The 15856-nt window shown below is 37.8% G+C and overlaps 1 protein-coding gene across 1 annotated transcript in view; it reads right to left on the bottom strand.

Annotated features, from left to right (window-relative positions):
* The window catches only part of vamp2 (vesicle-associated membrane protein 2), a 124374-nt gene extending 108738 nt beyond the window's left edge, over nucleotides 1-15636 (bottom strand). Inside the window, exon 1 of the mRNA XM_072572820.1 lies at nucleotides 15506-15636. Within this exon, the coding sequence (XP_072428921.1) occupies nucleotides 15506-15507 (2 nt within the window). The 5' untranslated portion in view covers nucleotides 15508-15636. The remainder of the gene's footprint in view (nucleotides 1-15505) is intronic.
* Between the last annotated feature and the right edge of the window lie 220 nt (nucleotides 15637-15856).

The following is a 15856-nucleotide window of genomic DNA, read 5'->3' as shown; positions in this document are numbered from 1 at the left end:
ATGGAACAAGGAATGAGTATATTAAGACCTGAATTTGAGTTGGCTGTGGGTTACAAGATTTGTGAAGTGTGGTTCACTGAAGTAAAGCTCTCTACAAGTTTGGATTTGGCCTCTATTCAAGTTCTATCACCTTCTAACAAGGCCATGATCTGGAAATAACTCCAAACCATATTAGTTGTTAATGTATTTTGTAGATTTTGTAGTAATTTCATTGTATCAATTTCTACTTTGTGCCAGCGATCAACCATGCCAACTCTGAATGGTAGTACCCTGTGAGATTAATGTATAGCTGTTTTGGCAAGGTTTGTTCAAGAAGTGAGGAAGGAACATAAGGGGCAACTTTTTCATGCAGAAGGTGGTGTGTGTGTGGAATGAGGAAATGGCGGAGGATAGTATAATTACCACATTTAAAAGGCATCTGGATGCATATATGAATGGGAAGGGCTTGAAGGGATATGGGCCAAATGTTGGCAAATGGGACTATATTAGTTTAGGATATTTGGTTGGCATGGACGAGTTGGACCAAAGGGTCTGTTTCCATGCTGTACATCTCTATGACTGTAAGTGCACTTCAATTACCATGAACACCTGAGCTCTCCAAACCATGAAATATTTTTCATAAAACATGTATCATTGTCAAAACAGTTTCATCAAATGCTATGTTTGTTGTGATTGCAATTGTAGGGAGCGCTCAGCGGCAGTCCCTTTGACATCATTGCCAGCAAGGACACAGAACTTATGAAATGCTTCCATATCTTACTTCAGGTAGCAGCCTGTTGCTCCTGAAATGAATCAAAGAGCATTGACCCAGAAGAATACCAAAAAGATCCCTCAATGCCTTAGCCACTACTTCACTTGCTGTACTACTCATTGAGATTGATAAGGCGAGCAGAAAGGTGAGCAGTCAGCGGCAATCTTTGTCAGCCATCACGGTGTTTCTCACTTTCTCTCTCACTCAAAACATTAACCTCCCTCAATAATTATACTACATTGCTCCTACTTCTTTTATTTCATTGTGCACAGCCCTCAGATAGAGCAAGTCTGTTATTTAGCATGTCTTATGAAGCTAAGGCATTGAAGCAAGCAGAATTACTGTTAACAATAATTGTACTGCTCCAGCATAAAAACTAAAACATTTGACTGAAAGTAAATTATTTCTGTTTACTGAAAGATTCAGTAGGTAAGCAAACATAATCTTCTTATAGTCTACTTAATCCCAATCCCTACAGTATCTCAACATCACATTATTCATCTTCTTATCAGATAAACACCTGTCGATTTGTTTTGTAAGTGCTAAACATTGCTTCCATACAGTTGCACATTTCAGGCCAATGAAAGGACATTACATTAGCAAAAAGACTAAAAGAGACTTCTTTCAAATAAATGTCTATAACCAAACATTCAAATTCCATCCAAATGGGCCATTGTGAACCAGATAAATATGTGCCTGTTTGTTTTTGCCCACATTGTGCAAGGCTGTCACATTGTGTGTCAAAGCAGTTTGTCCTGTTATTTTTAAAAGACAGAATACTTTTCTCTAACACAGGAAGTATACTTATCCTGTTTGTCACATTCAATATTCATTATTTTTCTTTACAAACACAAATAATTTAACTTGTGTGGCCACTTGGGTTCATTGTTGCAACAAATGAATCAATTTGAAAGCCTCCATTTTAGTGTTTTGTTTTTGAAATCGATGCAAAACTGAATGACTCATAAGTGACACATCCAGCTTGTATTCAGGATGATCAGGAGCCTTCCATGGAAACATGGATTGCTTTGGCTTGGAAGCATACATTCTCTTTATTGCAAAATTCAGGCTTTTTTGCTTGAACTTAATTGAGAGTGTTGACACTTACTACCATCAATAATCTAGTTTTCTTTTCAAAATTAACAAGCATTAATTAAATTTCATCAGCATGCTTCTAAACTCAAGATGCAAGTCATACATATCTTATGTTGGGTAGCATATAATCAAGTAGTTCTCTACTACTTTGCTTTTGACTACCCCTCCTCCCCATATAATAAAAGTTCCATTGAGCTGCATTAACACAGTACAAGTAGTGTTTCTGTTTAAAAGTTAGATACACCATTGAACAAAGAGTTCGCACAGACACAATGTGCTGATTGGTCTTCCTCTATGCTCGATGATCCATTCCTTGAAAAATCACTCGGTAGGAATATATAGAAACCCCAGCCCAGCCTGAGAGAACTCAATAAAACAGCAACTTTTGCTCCAGGACGCAACTAAAATGCCAGCATTATTTATAGTTCTCATCGAAAATTTCCTAAACTGAGGACCAAAACCTCCAGTAAAATAAAGTTTAAACAATTGACTTTAATTATAGGTAGAGTTTATTTCCAACTAATTTATGCAATGCTTTGACAAATTCTGGCTTGTTAAAGGCACATTGTGCATATTGGGGAGGATGAACTGATCTGCTACACAGCCATACACTAGTCTGGCTTCAATTTTCCAAAATACACAAGTTTTATTTATGTATCTGTATTGGATACATAAAGATGTTTTCATAGCTTTGGCAAGATTCCTATGGTAGTAATTACTTACAGAAAATATAGCAAGCAAGTCAGGAAATATACTGATGTATCTTTTACATGTAATTACGATATAATAGAGAGCAAAATAAATGACTGGGCCAAACACATGGGATTTAGGTAGATGAAATCTCAGAAACAAACTTTTTTAAAATATACTGAAACTGTATCAGTTACCACACTGGAGAAACATGATATTCCACAAATATATTTGTTTCCTAGACACTGTTCAGTGACAATTAATTTAGTCCATCATTGAGTAACTCAAGTTCAACTTTTCAAAGATTTTCACAGTAAACCTAACTAAAAAGGGCAAGGTTTTATTGGGTCAGTCACTTGTATTGGATTATACTCCGTGGTACTGCAGCAGTGCACTCTATGGAACAATGTGGAATCCTTGAAAGCAATCTCTGGATTTCCATGTTTTAATGGTGTGTATATGGTCTCCAAATTTTGTTGTCAATTCTAATGAGTAAATAGTGGTGGGTGTTGTCAGTTTCCCATTTTGATAGCAAAATGCAAGCCATTGTTAATGTCTGATCATTGAGTATGACGTTGCAAAAGTAAGTACTGACCATTTTGAGGACAGATTTCACAGCTTTTAAACATACGTTTATCATTTAATCTTTTCTGCCTCTCACTTATTGAACAATCAATGCTGAGGAATCAATTAATCAATATTAATAATCAAGAAATGTGATGCCACTCTTCCATGAAACAGATTTGACATTGCCTGTATCTTGAGACAGCGATCAAACAGATCATATACTAATGTCTGTCCAGCCATCCCCACAAAATCAATATGTCTGGTATCACAGTTCACTTATATGACAAACAACCTACTATTACATGACAAAGGCTGGCTAACAAATCACTTCGTGGGCATTGGCCAAGTGTGTGTAATTTAAATGAAATGTCTTGCAAAACACAAGCCAAAGAACTTACGGCAACTGTCAGAGTTAGACGCTTGGCAATTCTCTTTGAATAACTCTGACATTCTGGAATTAAATGCTTTTTTTTCATAAGCTAGCTACAAGATTGAAATTCAAAGCTCTCAGGGATCTGTCTCTGCATGGTGGGAAGCTGAAAGGCTCAGCAATGTTGCATCCTTGACATATTTGGGCAACAAACTGCCTCTACACAAACACACAGAAATCTGTTGGAGACCTTTGTCCTTGACACTGGGGCTGTCAATCCCTTAAAGCTCCCTGTCTGTCTACAGAAAGATTATCTGTTCTAGGAATTAAACCGCATCATTGACAGTAATACCCCGGGTGATCATCGATTATAAAGCTGTAGGAAGTCAACGCGAAATAATCTTAGAAACAAACTGAAGGTTTGACAAACACTTTGGACCATTTTCATGCTTCCTAGGGGGCTGTGGAGCCTTGGTTGACAATCCCTGATCTCAACGGTTAAACCTGATCATTTTAAACTAACCATCATTTCTACTGAAGATATACTCCTATTGTTGCAATAATAAAAGCCAAACAAAATTCTGGGCCAAATCATTTTAAGACTATTGGGTTTTATAATGGAGCAGAATCAGGAACATGAAAAACAAGCTGAGCTGCGTAAATATATCAAACAGGTTCCGTATTTTCCAGTATTAGAGTGGCCTTTGGATCTATTTTCAAAATATTTTCACTAGTATTTGTTAATTATTTTCAACAAGTAACACTCAGTGAGTCATAATGGAGGATGATAAACACCAGATATTAAAGGTTGGTTAGATAGACTCCAGATATACAAATTTTCAAGTAAGTGTTATTCTAAATCACAAACAAAATAAAGCTCCAATAACATTGCTTCCTTGTTGCTCATATATGGATATTTTTCTAATCAAGCTGTTCAGAGACATAAGTATACACCTCTGGAGCAGGCAGGACTTGAAGCTGGCCTCCTGTATAGGGACACCATAACTGAGCTGCAAAAGCACAATTCCCTATGTACTTACACCCAATCAAATGTTCCCCAAATACCCCTTGATGAATGTATACTCATCACCTCTTGCTTTGTTCTGTTTGGTCTCAGACATCCCTGCCAGACCCTGTTTGATGATAACAGAGGGAGAACAGAATAAGGATGCATCCCGCGATTTGAACCCTATATAGAGAGAACTATAATTATTTTCTAATGTCAGTACAATTGTTTTCTCAAATCAAACAATTGACAATGGTCAATTCAGCATGTACCTACTTGTTTCCCTCCCCCTCTTTGAAGGTCCTATCTAAGACTAGGAACCATTCCTAGGGCATTTTTGATAGTTTTCTCATACTTCTCTCAATTGGTCTTCCTTTAGATATAAATAGATACTGGATAAACTGGAAAAGTCATGATTTAGTCTTTTAATATTTCCAAATGCAGACTTTTCAGTACAAATTATTGGATACCTATCAAGATCCATGCTGCCTGACCTGCTGCACTCTTCCAGCAACACATTTTTAAGCTCTGATCTCCAGCATCTGCAGTCCTCACTTTCTCCCACCTGTGATTCATCCTATTCTGAGATCATCAGTTATAAACTGTAGGATTCCATTAACTCCTTTACCCAATACAGTAAACTCAGTACAGATCAAATAAAAAGTTTAAAACTGGGAAGAGTTTACCAATGGAGCCATTTGAGCAATTCATTGTACACGTTAATATTACATTGAATGTAAAAACATTACGAGTCAATACAAAAACAGTATCATCTTGTATAGGCCAAGGACTATAATGTGAATAAACATGACCATCCTGATGGTAGGAGTCAGTGGGAGGAACAAGAAATTAGCAACAGACTGGAAAATTATGGAGTCTAAAAATAACACAAAATAAAAAGCAAGTAAATGACTGGGTCACAGTATACTGTAAACACTAATAGATCTCCCATAGTGTGGTTCATGGCTATTCTTGTATAATTTTATCTTTGTATTTATACTATTTTGGGTACCTAAACTTGTGTTCCCTGATTTGACCTTTTTATCCCCTTCCTCCAACATTTCTGTCTCCAATATCGATTTTTGTTCTCTGTTTACTCTTATCTTCTAATCCCTTCTTAAAGTTTCCCCCTTGATTATTTCCACCAGTCTGACATATCAGCCCTCTGCAGTCTTTTTTTCAGCTCCGCTTTATTTGCATATCCCTTATTTATTTCTATTTGTGTCTGGTCCTGGAAAATCCTTCCTGTGGTAAATCTCAGTAATTTTGTCATAAAATGGAAAGCTGCCCATTTCCTGGTTTCCATCGAGATCTGCATGTCTTGCCTTCATTTTGTCTTAGAATTTATATTTTAGAATGTTTTCTGCACTGGTTTTGAATATTAACTTCTCTCTCAGCTTTGCCAACCTCCATCTGTCCAGCATTTCAAACTTAGTTCATGCATGTGTTGGATCTGCGAATGTGGAATGGGCAGAGTGGAACAGCTAAACTATAAATCAAAGTGCTAGGATGTGGACAGCGGGTAGCTAGTGAAGTACAGGAGACTTGGGTAATCATGAGAGAGCAACTAAAAGGCCAAGAAGCAGTTGTGAATGAATAGCTTTGAAAATACAGTTACATTGGACTGGAGGCCAGTGACTAGTGAAGTGCCGCAGGGGTCGGTGCTGGTACCATTGCTGTTATCTATATCAAAGCTTTGGATGAAAATGCACAAGGCATGACTAGTAAGTTTGCAGATGACACTAAAATAGGAGTTATGTGTACAGTGAGGAAGGTTATCAGACCTTGCAGCAGGACCTTGATCAGCTGGGGAAGTGGGCTGAGAAAAGGCAAATGGGATTAATATAGATAATTGTGAGGTCTTGCATTTTGGAAAGTCAAATCGAGCCAGGAATTTTGTGGTGAATGGTAGGGCCTCAAGGAGTGTAGTGGGACTTTGGAGTTCAGGTGCACGGTTCTCTGAAAGTGCAGTCATAGGTAGACAGGGCAGTGAAGAAGGCTTTTGGCACACTGGCCTTCATCAGTTGGGGCATTGAGTATAGAAATTTGGTAGTTATGTTGCAGTTGTACGGGACGTTGATGAGGCTGCACTTAGAGTATTGTGTTCAGTTTTGGTCACCTTGCTACAGGAAGGATGTTATTAAACTGGAAAGAGTGCAGAAGAAATTTACAAGGATTTTACCAGGGCTTAATGGTCTGAGCTATAGGGAGAGGTTGGACAAGATAGAAGCTTTTTCTTTCGAGGGTAGGAGGCTGAGGAGGGATCTTATAGAAGTGTTTAAAATCATACAAGGCATGAACAGGGTGAATGCACTCAATTTTTTTCCCAGGGTTGGGGAATCAAGGATTAGAGGGAATCATTTTAAGGTTAGAGGGGAAAGACTAAAAGGGAACCTGAGGGGAAACATTCTTACACAGAGGGTGGTATGCATATGGAATGAGCTGCCAGCAGAGTGGTTGAGGTGAGTACATTAACAACATTTAAAAGGCATTTTGACAATTATATGGGGAGGAAAGGTTTAAAAGGATATGGACCAAGTGCAGGAAAGTGGGGTTAGCACTGATGGACATTTTGGTCGGCATGGACCAGTTTGGGTCGAAGGGCCTGTCTCCGTGCTGTAGGACTTAATGACTCTATCAGCAGTTTTCATTGTTAATATGTAGAATTTCACAAAAGTTAAAATAATTGAAACATAAAACAAAAATGCATTAAAGATAAATAAGTTTTTCAGACGTACATATATTCATGTCTGAAAAACCTACTTATCATTAATGTATATTTGTCTTATGTTTGAATCATTTTACTTTTGTGAAATTCTACATACATATTAACAATTTCCCAAAAGTAAAATAATACAAACATAAGACAAAAATGCATTAATGATAAGTTTTTTGGACATGAATATATGTATGTTTGAAAAACTTATCTTTAATGCATTTTTGTTTTATGTTCTATTATTTGAATTTTCTTTAAAGTCTACACACATATTAACAATGAAAACTGCTGATGTAACTATATATTCATTATTTTGATAGATTGATAGAACTTAAAATGCAATTACTATTGAGTTAAACAGTTGCACTCAAATCATCCACTCCATCTCTGCTAACTGTGACATCTAAAGTTCTTGGATACATTATTGCCCTTAAAGCACCTACATGCTCTGGAACACTATTGTTACCCTAGAACAGTAATTGCATTTTCTTCAATTAATCACTTTCTTCCTCTGGCTTGGAAATATGATTGTGTGCAGCTGTTTTTCAGGCAGCAAAGACTAACCTAGTGTGCACATATAGGAAGTGTGGTGCTTGTCATAATGGCTTATAGACCTTGTATAGATCATTGGTGTTATGGAAATTGGAGCTAATACCTGATTTTGGGCCCCAAAAGTTTAGTTGTTCAAGGAACAGTGAAGGTTGGCATCTGAACATTAAGCTAAAGAATGTTTGTTTACCTGAAATAGAGGCAGGAGTGCCTCTATAGAAGTGTTTCTCCTGCCTTCACAAAAAAGCTACAAGTGAATAAGAAGCGGCATGATGGCTCGGTAGTTAGCACTGCTGACCCGCAGCACCCAAGTTCGATCTAGTCTTGGGCGACTGTCTGTGTGGAGTTTGCACATTCTTCCCCTGTCTGCATGGGTTTCCTCAGGTGCTCTGGTTTCCTCCCACTGTCCAAAGATGTGCAGGTTAGGTGAATTGGCCATGCTAAATTGCCCATAGTGTTCAGGGATGTGTAGGTTAGGTGCATTAGTCAGGGGATATGTAGAATAATAGGACAGGGGTCTGGGTGGGATGCTTTTCAGAGAGTTGGTGTGGACTTGTTGGGCCTAATGGCCTGTTTCACACTTACGGACTCTATGCAATGGTCCATGTTCAGTCTCCTCCCAGTCACCTCTCAGACCTGGATTAACTTTAGAAATATAGAAGGTGTATGGCAAAAATAAGTGACATTTCAATCTATTCTGTCTGTGCTGACCAAGACATTATCCAGCCAATTTCCACTATCTAGTTCTTGGTCTGTAGCTCTGTTGATCACAGATTTGAATGCATATCACATCACATTACTTTTCATGTTGTGTTGAATCTTTCTCTTTCTTAGCAATAAATTCTAGAACTCGCCATCCTCCACCCAAGCCACTCAATTTTATACATCAAATTTATTTTCTCCACAGCTCCAAATGAAATAGCTCTAGATTTTCCAATTTTTAAAAGCTAAAATTATTCATCCTGACAACATCCTTAATCCTAACCCTTACCGTCCCTGGTATGATCTCCTTCTTCTCCATTTTATCGTCCTACCCAGCTACCTGTAGGAATCTGTGGATATGCAGACCAAAGTCACTCTGTTCTTCTAGAAATTTCCAGTTATCATGCCATTTATTGTGCATTCCCATGTATTGTTTTCTTACTTGCCAAAAGTATTGCCTCATATCTTTTCTGGATTTAAATTCTATCAGCTATGTTTTGCCTGCCAAACCAATCCAATCCATTAATAGCTTGCTGTAAGCTCTTTCTTACTATTATCCATATGCCAACGTGTGTACTTAGTAGGCCCTCAATCAGCATTCCATACAACTAATCATGTTTCTGTTCCAATCCAGGCTTGGCAAATGGCCTTTTAGTGCACTTACTCCTGACATACAAATGAGACGAGTAAATGTATTTGCAATGGTGTTCAGCCATCAGCCCCCTTGGGCAAATGTTGCATTTGCACCTTCAGGTTACAAGCTAATTTAGGCACAAACCAAATTCTAGATCATATTTTCCAGACGTGATTTAATGTCAAGTTGAGAAATTTACTCTTACCTTAATTAAGTTTTAAAAAGTGAAGAAATGTATTATCACAGAAGAAAAACTTAGATTTTGTAAATTTACATCAATTTATGAAAAACTTTCTGTTCACACCAGAGAGATGGATGTCGGTATGAATAATCAAATATTTTATCTATTTATGTCACAATCTAGAAGTATCAGCCACGTAAATATTGTGGCTACAAAAGGTGGTCAGAGGCTGGGAATTATGTGCCAATAACTGCCTTCCTAACATTGCCAAAAACATTTCCAGAATCTACATGTCAGAAGTGTGATGGAATACATTCCACTCATCTGAAATGAAGCTTCATCAACACTTACTGCAAAAAATAGCAATAGACCATAGACTCCTCTCAGCCTGTTCCACTATTCAATGCAATTGAAGCTGGCTCTACTTTCTTGTTCCCTTCCCATTTCTCTTAATTCTCTGAAACCAAAATTCGACCATCCTGTCTTAATATACTCAACAGTGGAGAATCCACAACCTTATAGAATGAATTATTTAGAAAGAGCCACAATCCTCTGATTGAAGAAAATTCTCATCTCAATCCCAAATGATTGATTCCTTATCCTGAGGTTATGACTCTGTGCTTCAGAATCTCTAACCAGTCAAAGCTACCTCCTAGTGTATATGCTTCAGATTCTAGTCGGTTCAATGAGGTTGCCACTCATTTTTTGAAATTACAGAGAACATCCACTCAATTTACCCAGCTGCTCTATATACCATAACTCTCTTACCCTTGGGATAAACATATTTAGCATTTACTGTATTGGCTCTAGTGTAAGTATAACTCCAGTTAAATGTGGGAACCAAAACTGCATGCACTGCTCCAAGTGTGATCTCAGCAAAGTCTTGTCAAAATATGACAAGGTTTTCTTTTCTTGTACACCAATCATCTTGTAATAGAGACCAGAATATCATTGCCTTCCCAGCTGCTTCCTATACCTACATGTTATTTTGTGCTCCTTGATACAATACACTCAGGTTTCTCTAAACAACAACATATAAAAGTTCACACCTTTTAAAATGTATTTAATTTTTCTATTTTAATGACCAAAGTGAACAACCTTGTGCTTCTCCATGTTATGCTTGATTGTCCACATCTAAACTGCCTATATCTCTTTGCAGCCTGTTCTTAATATGTCTTTCTTACAGTCTGTACACCTCTTCTCCACTCCAAACCCCTCTCTTTAACTTTGCATTGTCTGAAACCGAGACATATTACTCAAGAAGTAAAACACCATCCGGGATAAAACAACTAGCTGACTAACATTCTGTCAACCACTTTGAATGTTCACTCAATGCACATGTTCCTGCAGTCCATCTTGCAGCTGTAAGATGGACTGCAGGAACTCATCAAACATTCTCTGACAGTACCTTCCAAACACACAATTTCTACCACTTAGAAGAACAAGAAGAGCAGATGATTGGGATGAGTGCCATTTACAAATTGCCTTCCAAACCACTGACTATCTTGATGGAACAAGATCACTGTTCCTTCACTGTTACTGGGTTCAAAACCCTGGAATCCCCTTCCTAGTGTTGTGGACCACTTGGCCTCTTTCCATAGTCTATGATTTTATAAAAAGGTTATTTATGTCATTTCTACCCTTCAGTTGAACTGGAAGAAAGATTCCATCAGTGTTTCATCTAAAAACTTCATGAACTGATGTGTTCCAAAAGGTACCTCAGATGTTCTTTTAATTCATGATCTCCAGTTTGTTGATATTCTAAATGTTCTACCAAAATAAAGCAGAAAATGCTCAAGAGCTACATTATTAAGTTCTGCTTCAGCATGGCATATATAATTACAACATGGATAAATATTGAACTTCTTTGCACACAAAAAGCTGAACATTCCTCAATTTACTTTAGTGACTTGCAGAGAATTAAATAATATTGTCTAGATGTTAAGTCTTCTGACTCTGAAAATGTCCAAGGGTATTATGGCTATTTCCACTGGAGAAAGAGCAGATGAAACCCAAGTTACAAGATTTTGTGGTAAACAAAACCAAAGCTAAACTAAAACTTCAATACTTCTTCAATTGCATGTTATTATGTTGTGTATTTGCCAATTGGTACAGGAGATGCTGCTTCAGTAAAGCCAACATGGAAAAGAAAATTAAAGTTAATAAATTAAAAATTATGATTAGTACTTAAATGCATTCCTAAATATGCATGACCAGAATATAAGGCTTCTCATCAGAGGCATAAATTGAGAAAACAGGTTAATAACATTCAGGCAATAAATACACTGTCCAGTGAAGTAATTAAACAGTCATTCTGAGTCTATGTTGAGTTAGCAGATAACAGCCTGATATGGATATGGGGTTACAATGGAACAATAGATAATCCAATGTCCGTGCTCTTAACTACTTTTTAGTAGATGGTTTAAAACTGCTTTTGATGTTGGATTAGGAGAGGATTATATCCAACATTAATGCCTCCATGGTGGGATTTGCTGTTGATGTTTTAGATAAAATACCAAAGAGCTGTTGGTGCTTGAGGAATTCCATCCTAGCAAGAACAACAGCCTTCGATGGAAAGAAAATGATCATAAAATAAATATACAACTTTTAACAATCACAGAATGTAAAGGGAAAGAATTCAATCACGATAAATAAAATTGTAAATGCCTTGAATAGCTTTGGTACATGTATTTATATAACAGCAAACTTTTTATTATCCTTCATCTTATGATCAAATAATTCTTAAACATTTAAAAGTAAATACTACCTGAATTGGAATTGCTTCCAAAATGGAAATCACAGCATATTAAGCATTCTATGATATAAAGAATTCTAGGTCTGAGATTATTCAAAATAACAAGCTACTGTGTTTTTGCTCTTACTTTCAGAGATGACATTAACTAGTTCCCAGTATATGCATGCCAAGATACAATATTATTAAGCAACATCAATCAATATTTAAAACGCTTAAGTAATCTACTTTACTTCAGTGATAGCCTAGAAATCAGTTATTATTGACTTATGCTATTACACCATCAGCAATTCAGTGATGGGGAAATATCAGATGTGTGACATGGAGCTCAGTGGCCGCACATTTCTTGACACTAAATAGTGGAAAGGCACAAATGGAATGTTGATATGTTTATCCTGTATATTAAAAAAATTATGGATTCAAACTGAATATTTCTGGGAGTGTTAACACATGCATTGTATACATATTATCATGTCCATATGCAAATGACACAAAGGAGGGAGTGCACTGAAAAATGAACAAGAAGTTTATTTTTAGGATAGGGAATTTAAATTTTCTTTGTATCTTGGCCATAAATTTAGACAATAGGGACTACACTTTAGCACTTTTAAGCACAGAGCTTTCGCAAGGGGGTCAGAAAGATTCATAGTGGAAATTACCATGACAGACACAGTGTGCACCAGTATAATTGTCAATGAGAAATTTGCAGCAATGCAATAATGTAGCAAGCAAGTTTTCGCTGTAAGAAATTTAGTCAAGGGACGTGACTGAGAATGGCACATGACAAATGCTTAAAGAAGGCAAAGCATTTCTGCTAAGTAGTTGTGCCCAACTTGTCTTGCCTTACACTTTCGCATTTAAATCTTCAAATTTTATCTACTGTTGTCTGATGCTGGGCCCCTGCTACATTGACAAATAGTACAACATTTAGTGCTTTATGGATTCTAGAAGCTTGATTGATACTGCCCTTTGGTATCAGGGTTTCATCTCTAAGATATGTGACCTAATCTATCAATCATTTGAAGAAATTCTTTGTGAGATGAACAATTATTGGCTGTAGAGTTTCATGATTAACCAGTTAGGATTCTTATTGTCCTTTGACTGTGAGTACTCTTAAGATTATATGTGTCCAAAATATTGTGACAGTGGTGCCTCATTGATGTTGACTCCATGCTGGCCTCTCTCATGTTTGTTGCTGCATGCATTGTAGGTGACAGTCAACAATCTCAAACAATATGCCTTCAATATATGACAGAATTTAATTTCTGTTTCCTTCTCAAAAAAAATTAAAGATTAAATATTAAGTCGTTTTTATCTAACTTTTCTAATTTGAACAATATTCACACTATTATAATGCTCTCAGGCCTCCCATGCCAAAATCCATGGTAAGTTTGTTAATACATGGTTTTTATAAAGAACAGGAGAGTCATACCATATAAGGCACAATGCATTCATTCAACAGTCAAGATGGAGTCATTTCAAGCAACAGAGTGTAATTGTGGTGAAGTCAGCCAGACTTCAACTGCAGATTGGAAAGTATTGGTTTCATATTAGCATTCCAGTCAAATGATATATAAAAATAGCTTCCTTTGCAACACTGACAATATCTCATTTTTGATGTGAAACTGATTCACACGTAATATGAGAGTAAAATAACTAATTTTAAAAAAACATTTAGATTATACTAGGTCTTCTTATGAACAAACAGCACGTGATAAATCACAAGCTTTTCTCAAAACCTTGTGCTGTACTGTATTTTAGGCCCGTCAAAAAAAAATCTCATCCTTAATCTACACCAGAGCTTAGTTAGTAACCAGACAGAGTGTTGTTTAGCAACAAGTATCAGTGACAAGATTTGGTGCCAAAATAATTGTGCCAGAGAGAGAAAAATAGGCCACAGCTTACAATCCTGATGGCTGCCCAGTAATTCTCACTGGAACTTGTGAATGCCAAGTGTGATCTGAGTCTGTTTCATAACGATCCCTCCCATGATGGCTACTCTTCACTGTCCATGCACATGGCTGAAATATGATTATTTGCCTATGGTATCCAAGGTCCCTGCTGTCCATGGGATTAATATGATGGGTGGGGCTAGTGGGTGGAAGAAGAATTTTTTTAAAAAGTCATTCACGGTACAGATATTACATTCAAACATACAATAATCTCCTTTACACGTCTGGCTACAAAACATATTGTAAAAGAGAAGGGCTCTAATTTCGAAGTTTAATTAGGCACATGTTGATTTTATATTCAAAAATAAACTGTATGCTTCTTTTTAAATTTCAAACGCTCCCAGTCGATTTTCCTATTAAATATTCATGGCGTTCAGGCAAATTGACAACAAGTGAATATTTCCAATTTCACTGACTGTGTTCAACAGATACTCATGAGAGATTGGGAAACCCGAGTCAATTTTACGTCCAAAACAAGTCACTCTTGGGCATAATACTTGTCTGATGCACTAATGCTCATTGGTGGAGACACCTCGCTTATGCAAACGACAATCCTGGAAACCCGGTGCTATCTGACACGCTGAATATCTCTAGCCCTTGCATGTTTTTATTTCAAATGTCCAGCACCCACGATATTTTGTTATTTATGCCATGATCTGAGCTTCCATTTCATAACTCGTTGACACTCGAATCAAATGTTTTAGTCACACACGTACCAGTTAAAGCTGATTTAAACTATTACAATTCTATAAATAGCGCCGTTTTGGAAAAGAAAAGTGCCCTGTTCCAAACATCGGCCACACAATTTCCACATTCAGTTTGTGGGGAAACAGCACTCTCTCACAGGCACCAGGTTATTTACCTGCCGAAGTAAAAGGCTCATTTCCCTGGGGACTGTGTGTTACGGTTGAAACATTGCAATTTAAGCTTCGTCAGTGTTGTCTTTCCAGCACTGTCAGTGGCCAGTGCCAGTCCAAAGTGAAGCTGTCAAGTTTGTTCACTGCGGGCAGGGTACAACGCCCTGCCTTGTTTTACAGAGCGCCAGTGACAGCAAATATGAAGCATGAATCCTACCGGTGTCTTGTGCGGTGGGGATACAGTACATCGAAAAGTCAATGAAAAAGCAGTGGGAGAGTGGATCTTGCAACCATTTCGACTTTGAAACGTATTTATAAAAAAAAATCATTGCCCTTCTCTCTCTCTCTGTTGGAACAAAACGGAGTGGGGGGGGGGGGGGGGGGGTGTCTCAGCACAACTGTCTACAACACACTCCCATTCATGCCTGGAGTCAGTCTCTCCACCAGACACATAGCAACTGAGTCCAAATGGCCACGGACCCCCTTAATTTGCAACGCAGTCTTTCAGCACTAACGCAAGGGGACAGCAGCCTGCCTGTTCACCTGGAAACTATGGGGATCTACTGTAAATACAACAGTGTATCAAATGCTGCAGCCCTCTGTTATTCGGGCTTGCGTTCCAATGCGTACCAGGCTCTGTCGCGCCCTCTCTCCCTCCTTTGTCTCCTGCTGATCGTACTTACATTTTTCTCCCCCCTCTGCTTCTTTCCGTCTCACACTCAAGTTTCTGGATATTCAACAGGGTTCTCTCGGCTGCTCCGTCCCTCGGCTCGTAACAAAGATGGCTTTTTTCAGCAGCCTCCTGACGTCAATGATCCGGGTAGTTTGGCTCCTGGAGGCAGAGCCAAAAATAAACCACAGAGGCAAAAATCCAATAGTCACTCAAAGGCAACCAGAGACTGACAGAAAAGATAAAGAGACTTGGAAGATGGGGGTGGGGGTATGAGATAAAGAAACATGGGGCGGGGGCGTGGGATCAAGCGAAGAGGGAGTCAAATTTACTGGTGACACAAATAGAGATGGCATGGGAAAAC

Source organism: Chiloscyllium punctatum, chromosome 6, assembly GCF_047496795.1.
Source record: "Chiloscyllium punctatum isolate Juve2018m chromosome 6, sChiPun1.3, whole genome shotgun sequence".
In the NCBI taxonomy this organism is placed as follows: Eukaryota; Metazoa; Chordata; class Chondrichthyes; order Orectolobiformes; family Hemiscylliidae; genus Chiloscyllium; species Chiloscyllium punctatum.
This window is presented reverse-complemented; position numbering and strand designations above follow the sequence as displayed.